The sequence below is a fragment of the Harpia harpyja genome, chromosome 13 (assembly GCF_026419915.1).
Source record: "Harpia harpyja isolate bHarHar1 chromosome 13, bHarHar1 primary haplotype, whole genome shotgun sequence".
NCBI classification, from domain to species: Eukaryota; Metazoa; Chordata; class Aves; order Accipitriformes; family Accipitridae; genus Harpia; species Harpia harpyja.
The window spans coordinates 31,073,879-31,097,604 of record NC_068952.1 but is presented as its reverse complement, the minus strand read 5'-3'; the positions used below and the strand labels follow the sequence as shown (position 1 = coordinate 31,097,604).

General features: G+C 36.6%; 1 protein-coding gene across 1 annotated transcript in view; it reads left to right on the top strand.

The window, feature by feature from the left end:
- The window catches only part of WDR64 (WD repeat domain 64), an 80,375-nt gene that overhangs the window by 15,219 nt on the left and 41,430 nt on the right, over window positions 1-23,726 (top strand). Inside the window, 5 exon segments of the mRNA XM_052806641.1 lie at window positions 7,608-7,715; window positions 9,365-9,579; window positions 10,091-10,225; window positions 12,965-13,044; window positions 18,767-18,906. Coding sequence (XP_052662601.1) covers window positions 7,608-7,715; window positions 9,365-9,579; window positions 10,091-10,225; window positions 12,965-13,044; window positions 18,767-18,906 — 678 coding nt within the window.

Here is a 23,726-nt window from a genome sequence, read left to right as displayed (position 1 = left end):
CTAGGTAGATTGGTTGGCTACACAGTATATACTTTAAAACCTCATTTTTACCCTGGGAGTATCACTGCACATTTTAGGTAATGAGCTTCCTTCAGATGACATGCAGACAAGAGAACTGTCATCAGTCTTAACATAGTGACATGACCCCTTGCCCTAAAAGTCTGTGTAGGTATCTTGTGCCAAGGAGCAGTGCATTTTGTTGATTATCTCTCACATATTGTGGATGTTCTAAAATGCAATGGAAGTACTCCAGAACACAGGCCCTACTACTCCAACTCAGAAAACAGCTCTGGGCCTGGGTTGCATTTAATTTGTTGCTAGGACTCATCTGACCTGGGGAATCAATGCAGAGAGGCAAATTGTGAGAAACATTCTTGGGACCTATAGACTTCTGGAAACTTTGACTAGAATCAGCTTAGAGCTTCTCCTACAGCTGTGTTATAAGAGTGAATTTTAGTAGTTTGTTCCTGCTTTGCATGTAGGAACAACTTCCCCAGTCCAAATATGCAAAGGTAGGATCAGAACAATGTTTGGTGCTTGTCCTTGGAGGTGCCAAGGGGAAGAAGCTGGAAGAAGCTGGAGCGCCAGCCTGATGCTGCAGTGGGCAGCACGTGGCTGCAGGGTCCTTTTCCTCTCTGAGCACTAAGCACTAATGTTAGAATGATTCCTCAGGGGATGTGGAGGTCTTTTCGCTGTGACAGTAGGATGCTACTTGGCAGCCATGGCAGAATTAGACACTGTTGAAGGACATCTCTGCCTTAAAAAGTGTGAAAGGAGGATATGTTTAACATAATGGTATCTCGCAGTATTATGGTGTAATACCATAATTGTTAGGATTGTGATTTCAAACAAATAAACAAATTCAATACCAAACCTGGTAGTTTTAGTATCCATTGTTTATTATCTGTGAGCACCCACTTCTGTTCAGCTCTGCACCAAATCTGCTGTGTCTGTTGTTACATGCCGCTCTCCCATCCTTTCCCAGGTGAAATATTTCCACTTTTTCAGCCTTCCCTAGGGAAAGGAAGTAGGTTAGAAATAGTTTGGATTCCCCGCCTTTGGGATGGAGGATCATTGCTGCTGGGAATCACTGGATCGGTTGGGATCATTACTGCTGAGAATGGCAGTCTCTACCATAGGGTGTAAAGTCTTTGAGGAGGAAAATGTTTGGCTTCCCAGGGACATTTGATTGACTGGACAGCTGACGGTTAGTGAAGAGAAAAGAGAAACCCATGCCTGCAATGCTATGAAATCCTTCTGGCTCTGTGTCTGACAGATTTTATGGTATTTGGTGATGTCGTGTTACTTCTGTTCTTGTGGTTATATTCACTTTTTTGGCATCAGAATTGTAAAATTTTCAGGTTTTCTAGTTAAAAATGATCCTCTTCTGCTTTGTGCTCTGCCTTAGGGAATAGGCAATCTTCTCTAACATTCTTATTTAAGTGTTTGCACAGTTCTGTCCTTAGCCAATTTACATTCTTCTCATCCTTCCTCTAACTACTGCACTGAAAATAGAATTAAAATGGCTATTACTGGACTTGAGGTTCCTGAACTTTTTGATGGTTGTTAAAAGATTTTTATGTTTGCAGAACATAATATTTTAAGCTATTTTGTTCTTAAAATTGAAAGTCTATATCCTAATCCCAAATTGCATTGAAATAAAATTCTGGAATTTTTTGAGACTATACATTCCACTTTCCAGACAGTTGAAATATATGATGCTATTAAATTTATTAACTTGGGGATTCTTTGAGAGATATATCTCTAGAATTGCGTCACAGTTTTTCTGTTGTAAAGCATGCTTATTAAAACTGAAGCTTTGCATTTTAATAGCTTTTATCTAAACACTTGTTAAAAATCAAAGGACAATATCTTATGTGAGTGTAAATCATCGCCCACCATTTGCTTATTAAAGATATGGTGAACTATATTAGTTGAAGACCTCAGCACCAAATGGTTATAATGTACAACTATGAATAATACCTTATGATTAATTTCTGAATAGCTAAAGAGAGAAAGCTGCCTTTGCCTTGCAGGGCTTACATGTCTGTTTTTTGGATCTGCAGTCCATTCTTTTCTCACTACAATTATTATGCCATTTTCTTCCGCTTTAACATCATCACCAATACTGGCATTAGCTAACTGATCAAGATATATATTTGTATGCATCTTTGTGCAAATGAAGTAAGGTACTGAATTCAGAGATAAGTTATCAGACTCCAAACCTTCCATCCATTGATAAACCATGATGTGTATAGAGGGTGGCTAACATATTGCAGAACAATCCTTAGATTCCTCTACCTTCTTCCATTCAGTGTTCTCATTCTCAAGGTGTTTCAGAACAGAGATTTACTCAACCAGAGTAACAGAGGTCTTGGCCCTGAGGATATTGAGCCAGAAAGGCTGTGAAACATAGTAGTTCTAGAAATAAAATCCAGCAGACTGCAGCCATCAGAACTTTGCCAGCATCACAGTGGTATAAAAGGAACATGAACTATGAGTACAGGTCATTTACTGTTTTGTTCCAGGGATGTTATGGAGAACAGGTCACTTCAAGAAAACCTGATTTCATTTCTTGATGGGATTATGTGACTGAGTGAAAAGAATAGAGGCATAAATATAATACACTCAAAACTGTACAGTATTTGACTTAGTACCATACGACTTTTTGTTTTAAAATATGACCACTGAAAAAACCACCAGAGTGCACGGATTAACAATTGTCCAGCTGACAGGTCCCAAAAATAGTAGTCAGCATAAAATCATCATTGAATGACGATGGGAATACTGGTAGTGAACAAGTCACTTCTCTTGAAGAATGGAAATGAAGCGTCTTTTAAGCATAGCATAGAAAAGCATAAACAGACCCAGTGGATAAGCCAGACAAGCTGAACCAGAAACTGTGTTGGAAATAAGGGAGTGAAGATAGAGCCCTTGAGTGACAGGATGAAACAAGGAAGTAATGAAAAGGCATTGATCTGGTGCAGCTGCCTCGTTTGTCTGTCAAGTACGGCAGTGCTAAGAAGAGAAATTCTTATAGCCTTTGCTCTAAAGCTGGAACTAGGCAGCATGTTTTGCTTATAGTCTCTGGCAGAGTGTTCTATCAGCCACTTCTCAGTGTATCAAATTAATCTATTAATTTGTGCATTGCTCTCTTCAGGACTTTCGTACTTTTAGTTTCTGAGTAGCCTCAAGCCACACTAGGAGACTGTTTTGGTCCAGAACTTTCATTTTGGATCTTAAGGATAGAGCACCATGCTCTGCTGTTTACACAGGCTGTTTATTCCACAGGATGAAGTCCTTGAACAAGAACTGGCCTGGAAGGCTGTGCTAGCTAACTTAAACAATCTCTCTGTCTCTGTTAGGCTCTAAAGTTCTCAGTGGACATTCTCTGGAGCATGCTATGCAGGAAGCCAAACTCAGTTATTATAGTGGTCTCTCCAGGCCTTTATAACCACTGATCTTTGGTGTAATTTAAGGAATTTCACTGGAATTATTAAAGACAAATTTAGTGCAATTTGTCTTAAGATAAGAATAATTCAGTTATATGCATGAAAACACTTCTATTGCTGGCTGTTCCAGGAAACTTCAATTTTCTGTGCTGGATTTTTCCCTGACTGGAAACTTCTAATAAACTGGTGCAATAAACAGATTTTGTTTCTACTTTTGCTGTTATATTATCAAATATGACTGTGCCTATAAATAATGCAAAAGGAAAGAAGAGGATAAATCTGGAGTACATTTTACTAATTCTTGCTTTCTGCTGGGATATACAAATTGCACGTCATGTGTTGAAACCTGATTTTTTCAGATATTTTTTTAGACTGCCTGTCAGTAATTAGAAATATTTATCTTCTATAGAGAGGAGAATCTTACAAGAGAATTTCTGTCTTGGCCAACAATTTCCTCCTGTTGGAGTGTTCATTGCTTCTCTACCTATGTCTTTCTGCTTTCACTCAAAGTTCATTGCAGTTCAGATGCTGTAAGGAAAATTTGAATGTGTACCCTTTTGTTTGGGTTGAAAACCACTATATGGTTTTATTTTTATGTGTATTACACATAAGTTGATGTATGTAGTCTTTGTATAGATTTTGTAAAAAAAACTTCATATGAACACAGGTTCTTATTTACTCTTGAAACCAGAAGTGGGTTTAATGCTTCTTAGGTTGTAATTTCTGTCACTGTTTCTCTCCTTTTTAGTGAAATAGTATCTTAGTGATAATCATGTCTCTAAGCCAGTGGATGCTACAATGCAATGGCTAGGATGCTTCACTGTAAAAGAAAGATCAAGCTCAATTTTACCTGACTAGTTTTTAAATGTTTGCTTAACTGCAAGCAGACCTTTCCTGTGATGAATTAGAGGATAGAGCTGTTCCTATCTGGAGTAAAAACAGTCAGAGCAGAAGGCACATGTTATTCCAACATCCGTTTCCCTTTCACTGCTAATTCTTTAGGGGAGTAATAGTCCTCAACCCCATAAGAGAAGGATTTTCTCTGAGAACATGCTAAGCATTAAGGTACATTTACATAGCAATGCATGGGTGTGTGTTCCTTGTTTCATTTGCCTAGGGACTAACTGCTGCCAAGTTCTTGTTTGACAGTCTGATTTTCTAGGCACAGATACTGTGACAAGAGAGGGAAACTGAAGCCCATGCTCATGCCCTTTTTGGTGGCTCAGCATCATTACCTACATGGAGACAATAGTGAGGGAGAAACTGATATCCAGAATTGCCTAATAAAACTGGAACCAAAGCTATTATGTAGATTGGTGGGAAGCAGAGACTATTAAGGCCCTGTAGAGTGTAAGTATGTGGACTAACTTAGACTACCATGTAATTAAGAAACCAACTAAATTTTGTAAAGTTTAGTTGCTTAGTTGTGGAAAGTTAAATGTTTCTCATTTTTCCTGGATGTGAAGGTTGAATCTCATTTATCTGTGCCTATGAAAATCTAAAATAAATTCATTGACTCCAGTGGCTACATCAGATTTTCAAAGGGGCAAAGGGTCCCTGGCATCTATCATCAATGAGAAAGGATCTAGCTTTCTCTCTTCTGTTGTTCTATCCTGTGGAAAGGGCTCTGACCTCAGCTGAAAGAAAAACTTAAAAGTCTGTGTCAGATGCCAACATGCAGTAAATACCCAGTGCATTTTCATCTGCAGGTAGACATGGGATAAGAAGAAAAAGACAAGACTTCACAGAATGTCAAAGAGGTGACCTATAGCTCCTTTAGAAGAAAGCTTCAGGAGAGTAGACTTTGATAGTAGGCCTGGAGACAGAGGTTAAAGGAAAACATTTGCTCTTTGAGATATTTAAAGAAACATGTCTGGAAACTGTAGCTCACTGCTGGACATGTGAACATCATTGTTCTAATATTTTGCTTAATTGCTCTGTTAGAATCAGTAAATTGTGCCCTGAGAGAAGAATATCCCCTGCCAGCCCAAATGACACCATTTTCACTCTGTTCTATGTTCTCAAAGTATTTGAATTTGACCTTCAGTATGGGAAAACAGAATAGTAGCCTTGAGCTAACATGCCTAAAAGACATTTAAGTATGACGAAAATGTTTCCTTTGAGTTGCCAAGCTAATGTCTAGCCTTTCCCACTCATTCTTCCTTAACTGTTACCAGACATCTGACTTTCTTCTGTCTTCCAAGATTATCCTCACAGGTTAACTGAGTTGTTTGTCCCAAATAGGTGAGAAATACTTTGTGTTCAACTGAGATAAGTCCCCTCTCAAGGCATATACTGACTGACTTGGAAAGATTCAGTTACCAGGACAGCATATATGGGAGATAGAACTTTTCATGGGAGGGGGGCATTTGATCTGTAAATAAGGACTAGTCATGCCTTCTCAGATCACTGTCCTGTAATGTGATTTGTTTTGTTTAATTGTTTCAAAGTAATATCAGAGATTCTTGGTTGTATTTCTAGGCAAGTATATGACATAAAGTTTTTGGTATCACTGTTTTAAGTCCTTTCATCAGGGCTTGTTTTATTGCCTAAAATTCAACTACAACACAAAAAAGAAAGCAAAGGGACATCTGCCCCTTAGACTTTCTCTGTCAGCAGTCAAATGCAAAGGTTCTCCTTACTGCTTGGTTTTGTTCTTTGCCTCTGTACCATCTCACTACATGTGACAGTCTGCAAAACCTTTGCAAGATGCAGCTGTGTTACTCTGCATCATCACAAGCCAGCACTACAAAATAGTAGCTTAATTACAAATGTTAGCTCATCTTTTTCACACCAGTTAGTCATTGTTATCTGACACTATTGTAAGGACCCCAAAAAGCCACAGTTAAAGAAGTCTTCCATAAGAATTACCAAGCAATCCATAAGGCCTTTGCAGGACTGACATTTTCCATGTGTTTATTGTAGAAAACAGCACAAGAAATCCTTGTAAATGCATCATCACTTGCTCACAGGCCATTAGGAAGAAAGAAGCTTTCTCCTGCAATAGTGTTGACATCACTCTGTCAGGAATTTGGACCCTTTACACTAACAGCAAAATCAATATTGTGTACAACAATGGAAATACAAGTAGAAGCATCAGCAGCTGCCTTCAGTTCACCATGGGTTTAGTATTGTGCTTTTTCTTCCTACCTCACTTTGTGGATGTAAACTGTATCTTTAGCAACATAGGTCCCTGTTTTAACTGTTTCAAGTACTTCCACTAGAAACAGTTTTTTAGAGGTTACAGGTAGGTACTTACTTGAAGAACTGCAATAACAGTATTGTTTAAGTCTGTGTCAAATGTTTCGTTGTCACTTTAATCTAGAGAAGAAAGATATTTCAGTCAGTGTTACTTTATAGATGTTCTGAATTATTTTAAAGTAATAGATAATTGTGCCATTGCAGACATAGCAAATGGAGCATATTCCATTTCAATCCCTCTCATTTAGGAAGGTCCATTACACTTTGGGGGGAAAAAAAATCAAACAGCTATTAATGTTTCAACAAAACCCCAAATTCTGGCCAGTGTGATACTGAATTTGAGTCTCTAATCTTGCACTTTGCAAGAGAAATTATTTTACACTAAGACCTGTATAATTGGAGGCATACTTGAACAATGGCTTAATATGGGCAGATGTATATCTTTGTAAATATTTGATCTACCTATTGGGAGAATTAAAATTATTTAATATAAGTTACTTATTTTCATAAACATTCATTTCAGTAGGGTTTGTGCCATTACAGCTGAAATTTTGACTGCCTTTAACTTTCTTTTGTTTTGAACTAAACTATATCCAAGTAACAATTTAATCTGCTTTAGAATGGATGTTTTAGCTTAAGTTTCCTCTGCTCAGAGTGCTTTTTTCAGAGTGTCATTACAGTTCAACTAAGAGTATATATGTATTGTGTCCTCTCATGTGCAACATCTGTGCATCTGAGGTGAGTCACTGATAAAATAGGTTGAGCCTGGCACCTCTGTAACTTCATGTATGAGCTATTCCTGGAGTTAGAATTCTCAATTGTGTTAGCTGGGGCTGGACCTAGCAGCTGGCTACATTTATGTGGAGGTGGTTTAAAATGTGTACTTAAATGACAGAGAAGTTTATAAATTTACAGAGAAAATCCTTCTTTAGCTACCCTTTTTATTTTCATCAGGATACTGCTTGGATCACTGGATGTGATTTCCTACCTCAGCTGAAATGTGTCGTGGCTGTAACTGAAAGGACAGTCATTGTCTGGGACTATAAATCAAAAGGAAGTCAGGTATTATGTTGGATCAGGCAAATGTTAAAGAGGAAGCCTCAAAAAGATTAGTCTTTGTTTTCAGTATACATTCACATTCCTTTTGTCTAACAGGATGAAGGCATTAACTTTTGTCTTTGTAGGAACTCAGTGAAACAGTGGAATTTATACTAAAGAAGGAATACGCTTTCCACACCAAACGGGATTATTAGAGTGTCTTAAAAACCTGGAAGAAAGAGGAAAATTTTGTACTATGTTGCAAACAAGCCCCCAAAGAATTTATTTTCTGTGTATATATGATGCATATGTGTATACATGTATATCTAATGTGTGTGCATGTGCATATGTATATCTCAGAATCTATTAAGAATCAAGGGACAGGTTTTCCAAGGACCTTACATAGACTTCTTTAAGGTAACTTTCTGATTTAAAGAAAATATTTCTTCATATCCTGCATTTTGTTCAGGACTTTCCAGGAGCAAGAGCATCTTGATGTTGCTAGTGTATATCCAAACTGTTAAAGTTTTCTTGAATGCCTTATTACAAAATACAATTTTTGCAGGGATTTCTGACCCATACCTTAGCTTTTTGCTCCTGTTCCTGGGACTTTTCTCAGCAATTCTGAGTTGGCTGAGAAGATGAGAAGAAGAAAAGTAAATATTTTTAGGATAAGATCAAGTATTAGGACTTTTTTTATTTGTTGTTCTCGGTATTAAAAGGCCGCTCCTCAAGCTCAGACAGGTCAATGGAAGTCTTTCTGTCAATCCAATTGGAGTCCTAGGAAGGAAGGCTCAAAAATTTACTCTCCACTCATTATTCTCCAAGTTTCCTCCAGTCATTACATCAGTGACAGTTGAAAGTGTCCTGTGGTTGAATAGGAGCAGTTCTCTTTCAAGACCACAGAAATAAGATATAGACAGTTCTATGTCTGTGTTATGTCTCTTTAATGTTTCTGTGCTACATGGACAACATTGAAGCAGTTAATTCCTATGGCATGTGAACAGTTGACAGTTTAGGTTGGCAAGGATGCTTTAATCAAGTAACAGATGGAGTCAGGCAGTAGAACCAATAAACAGTATAATGCAGATGACCCAAAATCCAATTCCCAGGCCTTCTCAGTCTAGCAAAATATCACAATGGCTTGCAGCTGTATTCATTCCCATGATCTCAATTCCTGAAAATTGAAACACCTGCCCATTGTACACTTGGTACTCCCAGGCTGTATTAATAATTAGGACTCTGATATAATTTCTCTCTGTATGTTACTGCTGCATTTTGTGGTTTGAATAATTCTTTAATTTGGCTATTTCCTGTTTTCTTCTAGACAGTATCTTATTTTTGAACAAGAAAGCATATACAGTCTTAGCAAATATACCATCCCACTTATCATGGTGAGATCCTGCCTAAAATTTGTAATTAGTATTTCCTCACTGAAATGGAAAAGGCTACCTGTGAAATAAAGCCTCACTGAAATCCTTAAAGCTTGCATTTAACTTCACTTGGTGATGATCTTCTGTGAGTTTCTAATACCAAGAAACAGCTAGCACAGGGGGAGATTTAAAAAACAAAGTCAAGAATTAAATGCTGATGTAAGTAGATAAGCATGATATGTTCAGTCAACTTAAGGGCTCGTGTGCATTATCTAACAAACTATCTACCATATTTCACAGAATAATTGCTTTGTTATCAAACCAATGGAAAATGGTCTGCTCTGCGTTTGCATGGTGACTATGTCAGATCATCTGGCTAAGGATAATATCCTAATGGGAGATGATAAGGGTTATGTTCACCTGCTTACTGTGACCAGTGATCACTTTGGATTAAAACAATGTAGAGGCAAAAAAGAATCACAACTGCAGGTCTTGGACTCCAAAACTTTTAACATGTAAGTTGCTTATCATAAAATATTATCAGCCTAACATATTTTTTTTAATTTGGGTTTTCTCTGGCCTAAATGGAGGATTAGCTTTTGTGTATAAATTAGCCCCACCTAAAAAAATAACTTTTCAAACTGCAGTAAGTATGATTTGCTTCTTGTTGTGTGAAGAAAATGTAATAATTTTCAGTAGGAGATCTTACAAGAGATCTTACAATAGAGAGGCCGCAGAGTAAAATTCCAGAGAAGAATTCACAATTGCTATTATCCAGTTTGACATAGGCACAGCTTTATTGTGCCCGATTAGATGGAAGCATAATTGCGACTAGAGAAGTACATGATTCAACCCTAACCTTAGCTCTGCTTGCTTTTGAGCTGGAAGAGTGGTTCTGTGTCTGCCCTGGATATTAAATGTTAGCATTGGTTGTGTATAATCTCACTAACAAAATCCCTGTCGACCTATGGGCATATTACAGTAGGTACTAGTATACTCCAATAACATCTCAATTTCTATCCCTAGTGTTAAACGCAAGCTACATGATGACTGGGTTGTGAAAATTAAGTATATTTCTGACCTAAATTGTTTTGGATCCTGCTCCTCAGACAGCATTCATTCATTTGTTTTGGATGACATAAAGCGACTAGAGGACAACTTGTAAGTATATGACATCTTCTGAAAAAATAGACCTTTTGCTTTATAACTGCATGAGATCAGTGCCTTGCAAGATGTCATCCCATTGTATTGAAGCTGTCTCTTCTATAAGCATTGTTAATACAAACAAAAATACAACTACTTAAATACTTGAACATTTTTGTTTGTTAGCTTTCGATGTAGGAGAGGTCTGTCTATATATGTGTGTTACTCACAACCCTTAAAAATAAGTTATGTTGGCAGTGTTGTTTGCTCCAACTTCTCAGCAGGCAGATTTCCTTGCTTTGGTACATTCATTTAAAATTTATATCCACAGGAAAATATATTCAACTAAGTTTCATTTACAGTTTCAGTTTCACAAGTTTCAGTTACACAAGCTTAAACCAAGAAAGCAATTTATTCTGAGGGCTGTGAAATGGATTTACTGTGCAGCAGGAAAGAGGTTGTGCCCTCCTTATTTGTGCCATATCCTTATTCATATGGCCCATCAGTGCCAGAGCTGATTCCAAGCCTTGCTAGTCTGTGATTTTAGAAGAGTTTATAGCCCAATTAAAAAACAAATAATACAAACACAATTTGATGTAAAAAGGAACTATAAATAACATATAGATAGAACTTTTCATTCAAATACTTCAAAGCTTTGTAAATATTAGATCAGCCTCACAATTCCTTTGTGAGGTACATCCAGAGTTTAATAGATTTTTAAGGCTCGTAGCAACAGTTATGATAATCTGGTTTATCTCTTGTATAACACAGGCCATAAATATTTGCATAGTAATTCTTGCATCAATCCAATAACTTTGGGTTTTGTGAGTATTGCCTGTTGTGCAGTATGTCTGTTGTGGATGGGGAAAGTGAAATATGAAATAATTATAGCTTGTCCAGGGTTACATAATGTGTCAGGAGAAAAAAATGAGAAATCCCGTTTGATTTTGTTGGGAGTTTTGGAAAAATAGAATTAATTTGAGGAGAAAGAAAACAAAGACTGCAGAGCCACAAGTATGGTCAAAAGAGTATATGCTACCACCATACACTGTTTGTAATACAGAACATCATTAACTGCAAATATCTTGGTAAGTCTTTTTCATTTAACACTGACTATAATTGTGTCTCCAACTGCAATAAATACATTTCTCTAAGCAGTTTCATGCAGCAGCTAAATGAAATTATATTTAGACAACTAAAAAAATTACACAGCTGTTAAAATGAAATTAATAGCCCTAAAAATAGCTACGGATCAAATCACTTTGAAATGCCCATTCCATAAGTAATTTTGGTTGAAATATATGATTTACTGGTGCTAACAAAATAAATTTCCCCAATTAACTTTGCAGCAAGCAATTGTTATTGTGCTTGAAGAGGGATGCAATGTATTTTGTCTCCTATGTGACTGTTAAGTTTCTTTGTGGATAATGGCTGATGAGCAGTTATAATATTTTCTTGTAAAGTATCTAAAAAAGGGACGTGTGGATGGGATCACAGGGTGCTTCTGTTGCAAGGCCATGATCTGGGCAGGACTTCACACTGCTGGAACCCCATATTCACACTGATGTTGGAAGAGTATCAAGACTGTTCGTTAAAGAGCCAACAGACAGTTATACATAAGTATTAAATTCAAGAATTAAATGAAAAAGATGACAAATCCTGAGGAAATCCATCAATCACACATTTAAATCAATTAATTGCTATTTTATACCATCGAGAGAATTAAGACTTCTCTGTTAGAGCTCTGCAAGAAAGCTTTGCTCCCCCTAAGTAATAGGGAGTGAACAGCCTTTTATTTACACCTGCCTAGAAAGAACAAGCTCTTTCATTAATCCTCAAAGTTTCCTGAGCCTTTTTTCAAATTTAATGTCATTCCCAGTTATGGGTTTAGATATTAATAGTTACTTTTTAGACCAGAACTACCTACTTGTCTGGATTTCAAAGAAAAAATTTAAATGTGTACTCATTTAATTCAGTATAGCTTATTTACATTGACAGTCATTGTTTCCTGGGAGAGACGGGTGTTAGCTATGCTATTGCTGAATCCAAAAATCAAGAAAATATTCACTCATTAGTAACAATGTATGAAACATGGAGAGACAAGCAGAAGTTGCTCAAAGAATGGGTTTAGAAGGGTTGCTGAGTCAATCTCAGTCTGTGTTGGCTGTTTGAATTCCTGTGCTTTAGCAGGGAATACAACAGACTAATTCAGTTGAGTTTCAGAAAATTGCAGTCTCTTCATGTTATTACACAACACAACACAGATGAAATAGAGACTATGCATTATACAATACATTATACACAAGCAGCAGAAAAGTAACTGCACTTACTTTATGCAAAATAGAGGCCACAATAGACTTCCATGTCCAAAACAGGCAAAGGCAGTCAGTTTGATATTTTTCCTCAGTGGTGAACTGCTTTAAGCATGCAGACGTGTGTGAAAGCTTACCTTGGCAACAGCTACCATTTTAGGATTCTGTTTGGAGTATGACTGATAAAGGATTCAGGTGTTCAAATCAGAGATTTATTACTTTAATGGAAAGTGCATTTTAAAAGTTCCTGTTTTATTGATGCTAGTATCACTATAAGTCTATATGACTATAAGTCACTGTTATAAATCAATTTGCTTTTAACAAGAGATTGTATACATTATGCAAACAGCTATTCTATGTACTACAGAAAAGTAAAGTGGAATGACTGTGGACTGTATTTTCCTAATGTTTCTTACCTGACTAACTGTTTTATTAATGATTACAGACCTGTAAAGGAATTTTCTGTCCCTAAAGGAGTCAATGCCTTCACATACTGTGGGAAAGCAAAAGTCATTGTCACTGGGGGTAAGTATTAGGGTGTTTTCCAAGAGATTGTTCTGTTGTGAATTTTTTTTCCCAGTTAAGTAAGATCAAGTAAAGCTAAGTTAGTATCTTAAGAATTTAAATAATGGCTTCTGTCTTAAATGATAGGAAACAGAGGTCTTGCTTTTAATTGCTGGGAGCCTCACTCTGAGAAGATATACTTCCTGGCAGGAATCTACCAAGGGCTCAATCTGGGTTTCATTCAAGTATCATGTTATTTATATAATAAAACAGGAGAAACAGTATGTTGAACTACTCTAAGGCACCTTTCCAAGTCATGGTGGTGACTGACTTGGCCAGGTTATACACATTACTCCTTGCAATATCAGCAGGGCTCCCATCCCTTCCTATTACTCTTTGGCCATCCTTTCCTATCTTAAGCAATCACAGTGGCGCATCTTAATACTTTACATTGCTCTTTTCTCTGATCACATTTCCCCAAAGCTTTACTGTTTGTTCTTTCTCCCAAAGCAGACTGCAGAAATAGCACTCTTTCTTACATCCATTTCTTCCCTGTTATCCAGTAATTTTATGAGCCTTTCTATTGCAGTGGTCGTATTTTGAGCTGCAGAAATGTGGCTGGAGTATGATGTCAGCAATCTTGTTTGTATATTCTGTCTGACAGGGTGGTGCCCTGGAGTGACATTGATGCTGCCTATCTCCAAGTCTTCAGTATGAGAGTCTTGCTTAAAACTTTGTTAAAAATTGCAATAACAAACATAGCAGTTCTTATGTCTATATTTAACAAGAAGAAAAAAATGGCCAAGGCTCTGCTGTCCAGCCTTGATAATATGCAAGACAGTAACATAAATTTGGAAAAACAAAAAGACCTAGACATGGTAAATAATGCAATTCAAGTTGAATTTTAGCAGTTTACCAAAGGGAAAACTGTGACAGATGTCAAAATAAATATCAGACAGTTCAATTGATTTTCTAGACACAAGATTTAAAGGGAAAGCAATAGGACTATAGGAAAGTTATTAGTGAAAATTCTGAAGTTCAGCCTTAGAGGAGATCTTATTTATATTGATTACCTTGTCACAAAAAGTCGTCTGGAGAAATTTACTGATGACACTAAAGTAGGGAAGCCCTATAAAACAGAATGTGGTTAGTACTTCCTACAGGTAGAACTGGAGGATTTTACTGTAGTAATAAAACCAAGGTGAAGTGTCTGAATAGGACAGAAGGTCGATTACACAGGCACTAATAAAAGTTTCTGTTACACATTGAAAATTCTTCTTACAGAAATAGCAGAAGAGGAAAATCTGGATAAACTTCCTAAGAAAATAAGAATGGCTATGGTAGGCCAGACCAAAGATCTGCCTAACCCACTATCCCATCATTGACAGTGACCAACAATAAACACTTTCCAGCAGAGTCCGGCAGGAATAGGGCAATCATGCAGCAATACTTGCCCTAGGTACCTGTGTTAGTTGAAATATCTGTTCTGCAGGTAACAAAGCATTAACTTCTCTGAATTTGACAATAGTAAAACCTCATGTTGTACTGAAATCCACTGTATGGTTGAAATGAGCCGTGTTTGAGAAAGATTAGTTGAATATGGAAAAAGGGTGGGGGAAACCTATCCCATAGAGACTAAACCTATCACACAAAGACTAAAAAGTATATTTTTTATAACCTAGAAAAATGACAATTAATAAGGAATACCATTGCTATCTATAAAAATATCAGGAGAACAAATATTAGAGCAAAAATTAGAGCAATAATGTTCTGGAAGAGTGTTCTGAATAGTGGCAGTTGCAGAAAGAAGTATCCTCCTCAGTTTAAAATGGAGCTTGAAATTTTTGAAAAGGATTGCCCCAACCTATTATTATTTAGCCAGGTGTTTATAGCACAAATGGTATGCAAAATACTACAATGTGTTTTGTATGTACAACTGGGAAGTGACTATTAAAAAAGTCATGTTCTAACACCCTTAATTTTGTCTTCCAGATATTTGACATTTATAATAATGAATAAGAAAGATAAAAGCAAACCTGGTACAGAGTTCACTTTTCATGCTAAAAGCTAGACTTCAACCAGTAAAATGATAAAAACCTGATAGTGGCCTTAAATGTGGAGCCCACAGTAGTTTAGAATAACTTTTCTGTGTAGTATTTTGCATTAATACTATGTTGAATGGTAAAGTGATATGGTTTTCTTCTTATTCTGTATCCATTTCAATTCCAACTATGTCTTAATCATCACCTCAGGGAACAGCTACAGTTAAAATCAAATTATGTATGCATATAAAAGCTGGAGATGATCAGTTTTAAATGATATGATACATCAACTTCTAACCCTATTAGGTCTTCAAATCCAGCTATTGTTCTCCTGTGAGCAATAAAGTAGAAGAAAAACTATTAGGGATTTCTAAATCTAGCAGTAGCATCTCAAGACTGATAAAAGGAAGTCTTCTGTGCTTGCTCAGTACCCTTTGTGTATTTCTGGCACAAGTGAAGTAACTGGTAACATCTTATATGTTTTGGGGTTTTGTTTGTTTTTTTTTTTTTTACTGGCACTATACATTGGTATTGACATTTTCAGGGATTCCCAGGAATCCTAGCTGTAGAAATCACATCCCAGGACTCCACTAATATTAGCCCTCAGAGGCATAGCAGACTCTTTTCTATGATGCAGTCTAAATTTAAAGAAGAACATATGAAGACAGACAAGGCAGCACAAAGAAAAAAGGAAGAGACATTGGTCAATATTATAAACATATGAACTTGTGTTAGTTTACCAGATGTGTTACTGTCCTGAAGAGGTTTTGCAGACATTATAACCCAAGATTATTTAAAAGGCAGGCTTGAAGGAATGACAAGTTGTTTTAAAGAATAAGGGGTCCTTCTGTGTGAGAGGAGCAGCATAGAAAGAAAACAGGAGTTATATTTTTCATTTCTAGTTTATCAGAGGATGCCAAGCTAAGCCTAGCATTTTTCCATTCAACAATGCTATTGTTCTCAAGGGGATTTCAACACTGCTGAAATGCAGACATCTCAGCAGACTTGTAATACCACACAAATTGCAAAACTGTGTAAGCAAGGGAGACAATTTGACAAAGCATCACATGTTCAAAGAAGGTATTGGAATCTATAATATCTAGCTGGAATAGAGCTGTGGTCATAGAATCTGACTTTTACAAAAAACCCTAAACGTATGCTTTCATATTTATCTTGAAAGGGAGAACACTGAACTGAGCCCATTATGATTCAAATCATTGATTCCACAGAATCTTAAAAATTTGCCGTCGTATATGTAGACAGATAATTCCTCTTCTTCAAGCTTTTCTTGAATGTGCTTAGTACCCATGCCTTCTGTGTCAGGATTCTGAATCCCAGAGGCATATTTGGAGCACAGAGAGAATAAATGTTCCAGCAAATGTAAGGGCCAATCTGGCATTAGTCCAGAAAGAGGGGAGAGAACACATCTGCTATAACCAAGTCCACCATTATCTCCACATCAGTAAAAGGAACTAAAACTAATCCACTATTTCACATGAGAAGCAAACAGTATTTTTAATGTAGGGAAAGGTTTTCTTTCCTAATGACACTTGCTCTTCATGTTAATATCTTAAGTAAATAACATGTATTAGTGATTCTATTCTTAAAAGAAACTATCTGTGCCACAATTAAAGGGCACTGTCCTCCCCTTCATTCATCTGTCATCACTTCAGGAATATAAAGAACAGAGCAATTAGAAAGACTAAGAAAAATTCTGTTCCTCAGAGTGCAGCAAGTAGGTAGTTGAGTTGGTCAGATACTGTCAACAGCTTCTACCTAGTTCACCATCATTTTAAGACATGACAGTTTCCATTTGGGGCTGCTAAAGGGCATGTTGTTGAAGCAGTGTCTGTTCCCTCTGACATTAGAACTGATCTCATCAGTCTCACTGGAGGCTTCTGTCTACCATTTTTTGTGTCCCCTGTTGACCTCATGGAAGGTCTGCAAGCTGAGTTTTACTCCCATGGTCTTGTTTCTCAGTAATGTGTACTGGCCTGGTCACAAGGGTTCTGCTAACTTGCAGGACGTGTCTATGATGGCCTAACACAACATCAGGGGGAGTGAGCAGGGGCCCACCATGTTCTGCAGTTTCCCCATCCAAAAGGGCTTCACAAACCACTTGTGCAATTATAGCCCTTTTAAGCTACTTCCTGCCATGCTTACAGCATAGACAGCTAGTCTGGAATAGTTTTGCCTGAAAGTCCCCCTGAAAAGAAACTGGTTCCCACTGAAGTCACTGCCAGTCAGCTACTTATCCATGGCTCCCCTTTCTTAAGCAGAATTTATCCCTCCATTGTGCCAGTACAACTGTTTGCATGGTTGCATTCTTAGTCACACTTGTGAAATGAGCTGGCATAAACCAAAATTACGTTCTGTTGTAGCTATTTTAAGAGTAAATAATTTCTCCAGTGAGCCTCTCTCATTTAGAGAGAAGCTACATAAACAGTGGAATCAATTTAACTGAGAGGACAATAGTGTTTAATGGAGGAAAAGGGACATGGGGCGCTCCTAAATGAATCACATATTGCTGTATTAAGAAGGAAAGGAATATATTTCTGGAGAGAGGGAGGGAGGGACTGGCCAATAACAGTAGGTTGAACAAGCTTAAGGAAGATCCCTGGAGAGCAGACTGTAAGAGCTCTTCTCTTTGTTAACAAAACTGAGCTGAGCATTGTAGTCTTGAGGTTGGGTGAATGTTCTCTTGGGGCATGTACTTCCTAGTCTATGATTTTTTTGGCTTTCTGCACTTCACTTTAAGCCGAGAGAAAACTAAAGCTCAAACTGAAGTCTAGACAAAATGTGGCTGTTTCATTTGTTTTATGCAAAATAGCATGTTCAGCTGATTGCATACAATTCATACAATTGCAGTATTTGCCAGGAATTGCAAGTTAAAATATAAATTAATTAATGTCAAACTTAAACTGGGCTCATGTTGTCTTGAAACTCCTGTGAAAGATATGAAATATTTCAGTGCACTAGGTACAGTTGTGTTTACATCAGTATGTAAACCCAGGAGTTTACTAATACATTTTTAACATCTTTGTGTTTTGAAATATTTATGGAAACTATTATGAAAATAGTACCAAAAGATTCATCTATAATGCAGTCAAGGATTATTCCCTAAATTGTAGGTAACTTTAATGTTTGAACATACAAATAAATATGAAAGACCTAATTCCCATTTACTTCAAGAAACAAAATCACTCATCAGTAGTTATTGTTTCCTATCTGCCTTCAACTTTCATGCCTGCTCCCTTTCCTGTTCTGCACACCCTCCCTCTTCCACGGAGGTGGTCATCGCTTCATTTCCTGGCTAAGTGGACACAAAAATTATTTTAACATTTTTCTAAATTAGATCTTTGAAGGAAAAATCTAGGCCCCAGTTCTATTTCTAATGAAGTATTCTGCTCCTATGAGACTAATGCATGTAGTCACATCCAGTGTCCCTGACATTCCTCTAGCAAAATAAAAAGGCTTTGAAAGTCAAATCAGTTATGTGTTTTTAATACAAGTTTGGGGATAAGCAAGGAAAACATAAGCTGGAATCCAGCCCTTAGAATGAAAAATTTACATCCTTATGTGGGAGTTGCCTTCATGATGAAAGCAGAGACTTATCAACACTAAGCTCTCCATTATGAAGCTTATTTGTAATACCAGTGACTATTCAGTCTTTCTGACTTTTTTTTTTTTTTTTCTTTCAGGTCATGACAAACTCCTTCGTTTGTGGCATCCCGCTATTAATAGTAGGCCTACAGGGAAGCTGTCAGGACACCAACATAGTGTTGTGGAAATTGTGACAAATGAAAAAGATCAACATGTCATCAGCCTTTCCTCCGCAAAGGTAAAACACTTTTCTTAACTTCATGGAAATCAATGCTATAAATGCAAGTAGGAATCTGGTTTTGAGTAGGTACTACTGGTAGTATCTAGTCCTAATCTCATTACTTATCAAGTTCATTTATTTTAATAAAAAGGTGGAGTTCTAGCTTAAAATTTCCAAATTATTTTATATTGAGAAGCAAGACTAGAATGGAACTATTTGACGTATTTTCTTTCTCATTGTGACAAAAGAATACTTAAAATAGTAGATTTTAACATTCTGGTAATTTCTGTATTACTTTGGCAGCTGCCAGAGTTATAACAGAACCTCTACCTGCATGCTTCATTCAGTAGTGATCACCTGCAAAGACTTCCTACAGCTTCATCTACCCTTCTGCCTGTCAGCCTGCTAAATCCATAGGTGAACTTTTTCTTACACTGGTGACTCTATACATCATGTTCAACTATTGACCTCTTTCTGACCAGTGTCATTTACAAGGCTTACTGATCCAGAACATTGTCCATGAACAGGAATACTAATAAAATCAATAATAAATCTTCTTCAACCAAATATTGCAAGATTCAGCTGGAAATGGATGTGTTTCCTTTAAGTTATTGGTGAAATCATGGCATCAGTGGTTTATGTCATTTGTCAAAATGAGATTGTTCAGGAGAGAATAAAAACTTCTAAAAATATGTTACAAAAATACATGAGAAGCCCCTGAAGGAGTAGTTATGAATGGCTATGGAGCTCTTTCAAGAGTGGTCCTATGCAATATTTTCAATATTCAGCAGAATTCAATATTTTCATTAACATCTACAATGATGGAATAGAGAGCATATGTACTAAATTAACTAGTTGCCCCAAACTGGTTAAGGCTGCAGGCCCTAAGCAGAAGTATTAGAGTTCAGAATGGTCATTAAAATTGGAAGTGTGATCTGTGAAAAATACCTCCTATTTTGGTCCAATCAGGACCTAATATAGTTAGTCTACTGAGATATCCATCTATCTCAAAGGTTTCCAGCTTTTTGTTGGGTTATGTAGGAAATATTACTGAGCTATTTATTCTGTTGGTGCTGCTCCTCAGCCATAATTTCTTACCACTGCTCATTGAGGTGCCAGTAAATGCCACATTCTCATGTCTTCTTTAATAACCCACACCCTGAAAATACGTCATCAGAAATATCTCATCTTCACATAATCCTGGAGCCATAACCATTCCCCCTTCCTCACTCCTATAAATTTATACCTGTCTGTTCTGTAGGTAACTGTACATTTGCTACTGGCATACATTACTGCTGAATTAGGGAGGGTTTTGACAGATAGCCTGCAAGGTATACATGTAGGAAAAATGGAATAAGACATGAGACATGACTGAAGGGGAATGAATGTACATGAAGATATTTATAGAAAAGCAACTAAGAATGACGGCCCTGGGGCAGTAAATCTCTTGAGGGCAGAAGATCTCTTGAGGTCCCTTCTGAGCCTTTCTGTGATTCAATATGATGACTCAGAGGGAAACAAAATCTATTTTACAAGTCTCCAAGTATGTGGACACCTGAGCTCAACTAGATGTACCTAATGATATTGTGGCAATGTCATTGTGCCAATGATATCAGTAAGATCACTTGTACGTGAAAATGAATATGTGAAAGTATGTTTTGATTAAAAACTATGTCTTTAAATAGTGCTGTGAGTTATAAGGCAGAAATTACACTTCTCAAAAAATAAAAATAAATAAATTCCTAGACTTTCAAAAGTCAGGTAAATATTGCGGTCATAGTTGAAAACTATATCAAAAAAGAAGGGATCCCTCACAGAGAAGTATAAAGGACTTTACAAATAAAGTGACGATCACTCTGTGCCTCAAAGAATTTACAATCCGTAGATGTTATATGGTATACACAACAGCAGAGGAAGGTCACCTGTAACAGGATTGCTTCCAAACCAGTTAAAGCACATCTGTGTTTGTACAGAAAAGAACCAGTTATTATACAAAAGTGTGCAACTTCTTAATGTTACATTAAACACATAATTTTTTTCCACCTAAAACACAAAGACCAATTTGCTTTCCAATCTGCCTAGCATAAGAAAAATCAAAATAGTTTTCTCTATTTTGTTTTCATCTTTCAGTGACTGTGATATAGGAGATTGCTGAAACAAAACAAGGAGAGCCTATATATCTTCACTGAAAATAAGTTAGAGAGATATCAATGATCTCATGGAAGCATTGTAACCAAAGGAAACGAAATCTCTTTATATTCAACAGAGTTTGCATTAGCTGTTTGAAAGAATAGAAGAACTAGGGAAAAGCTTAGGAAAATTAAATTAATACTTTTTCTGGACATTCCCAAAATTAATTTAACCTAAAACATGTCAGATATATTAATATTAAAATAAAAGCTTTGTTATTGTTCCATTTTTCAGCTAAAAGTACAGAACAAGATAAAAAGTAGGGAATACTTTTTTTTTAATTGTTGTATTACCACATTTGAAGGCTCAGACTGATTTTATACTTAATGGCTATTTTTCTTGAACTATATTGAAAATTTTCTGATTTACTGTAAGGATATTTTTATGCTATATAAATTGCAAAGCTTCAAAACAGCATCATAAAGGTAAACCTAAGTCTAATGCACTAGGGAAATATTTTCCTCTGATGACAGAACCTGAAAGAAGATTGTAGTATTTGTCCTGTCACTGTCAGGTTAAACACTATGTTCTTTACATAGATGTATATTCACAGACCAGAGTATTCTTTATACTGTCAAGGCCTCTATCAGAAATGCAGTAAGTTTCTGTGTATTCTGTGTATTGTTTGTTTCCATTTCCTTCAGAAGTGAGATGTGAATGACAACAGCATCATCTTCCCAGGCAGGTTTAGTTTCTTAATTCTCACCAGGCATAGATAGTCCTTATTTTCTGACCTAAGTGACTGTAGTGAAAAAGTTATAGCTTCACAGGTGGACAATCATAGCTTCTATCAGAGAACCAGGGCGAGTTAAAGAAAGATGGGAAATCTTTATACATCATACAAGAAGAATACAAAAAACCTTAAATGTTATAGTAGATAAACTTCTCACTATTTTTAGCTGTTCTTTAAGGGACTTGAGAAATAGATGATAAACAAATGATTTATTAAACTTTCACTATGTTTGCACTGCGTACTCATGAGACCTGGCCTTGGCATAAGCCACTACTGTATTTTGTGGAATAATATGCATATCAGAATAAAGAAACTATTTTGTATCTGTCCTTCTCTACCTCCCATCACTTCTCTTGTAAGCAGACACATGCTGATGAGGTTCAGTACTGTAGGATCAGTGGATCCTGTGGGTATCCCACATCTTTTCCCCTGCAAGCAGAGACCTTAATTGCTTAAGAGATAGATTATATCTGTTAAAAAAAATTCTTAAAATGTTTTGAGATTAGGGTAATATGTTAAACATCCTTGCCTTTGTTACTGGCCCACTGGTCAGACAATGGGAAGGGCTGGACAGTGGGAACAGGGGATATTCCTGTGAAATATATTTAGGAACCTTTTAGAGAAAAAATTTCCCAGACCGTTTTCTTGTTTAAGTTAGATTGCATATATTGCACTTAACTTCTGGCTTTGACTCCCTAGAATTGTAACATGTAATTTCTTATGATCTGTTACATATTACTTTACGAAGAACAACAAGACTTAATGTTGGCTAGATGGCTTTTAAGATATTATGTGAGCTGCATTCCCGGGGACTAATATCCATGGAGGCAGAAAGCTAGAAAGCATATTCTTTCTGACTGTATTTAAGGAAATCAAATGGTCAGCCTTTTGGTAGTCAGTTTTCTTTGGTCTGTTTTCTATATAGTATTAACTTTCTATATTAACAAAGTGTAAGAATGTTTTCAAACAATGATTCAAACAAAGAATTTTACTACCTTGCTTTGCCCTCATTTGACCTCAAAGGACTTTTAAGACTGAAAAGCCATACACAAATGTATTCACAAGAATATCTCCACAGCCCATATGTAATTGATTTACACTACAGAGTTCAAAAGTAAGGGATCATATTGGCTTTTGGTTTCAGACTTGTGCTGCAGCAAAGGTTTGCAGTCTGAAGAAGCAATGGCTGAGTGAGTTAGGGGGTTGAAAAACTCCGGTGAATGGTTTTAAAGATACCACAAATGTTACACATTTTTTACAATAGTACTAGGGGATTCAGTTGATGGTATTAGCCTTAGTTCCATACTACAAAACATTAATATATGCCTTAGTTTATACAGAAATGTAAAAGTGAACCAATCCTACACCATGGTTTAACAGCACTAGTGCAAAAAACCAGAAATCACAGGGGTTTTGATTACAGTGGAAGAGCCAGTTTACAAGACTATTAGCTCTAACAGTCTTAACATCCCAGAGCATGGAAAACAAAGAGTGGCGCCCAGGAGAAGGAGAGGGAGGCATCAGTGTGTCAAGGAAGTATCAAAAGAAAATTTCATGCAACACAATGGCCACGATACAAAGCAAATGTCTCTGTGAAGAGAATAGTATGATCACGCAGACCTGACATCAAAAACTAAAACTCCATAAAGCAAAAGGGTTGTCTTCTTTGTTTCTGAAGTGCAAGTGTTCTTCAGAACCAGTAAGTTACTTGTAACTGCATGCTAGATTAAAGGCAATATTGAAGTTATCCAAGGAGTTTAGGAAAGCAGACATAAATAAAATATTTTGTATTATGCTCATTTTTAAGACCTTCTCTTTAACCGTATGTCAAAAACTGTAAATAGAAATAAGTGAAAGATTTTTAACACAAGGGTCAGTATTATGCACTGAGGGAGATTGTGCCAGTGTCGTAACT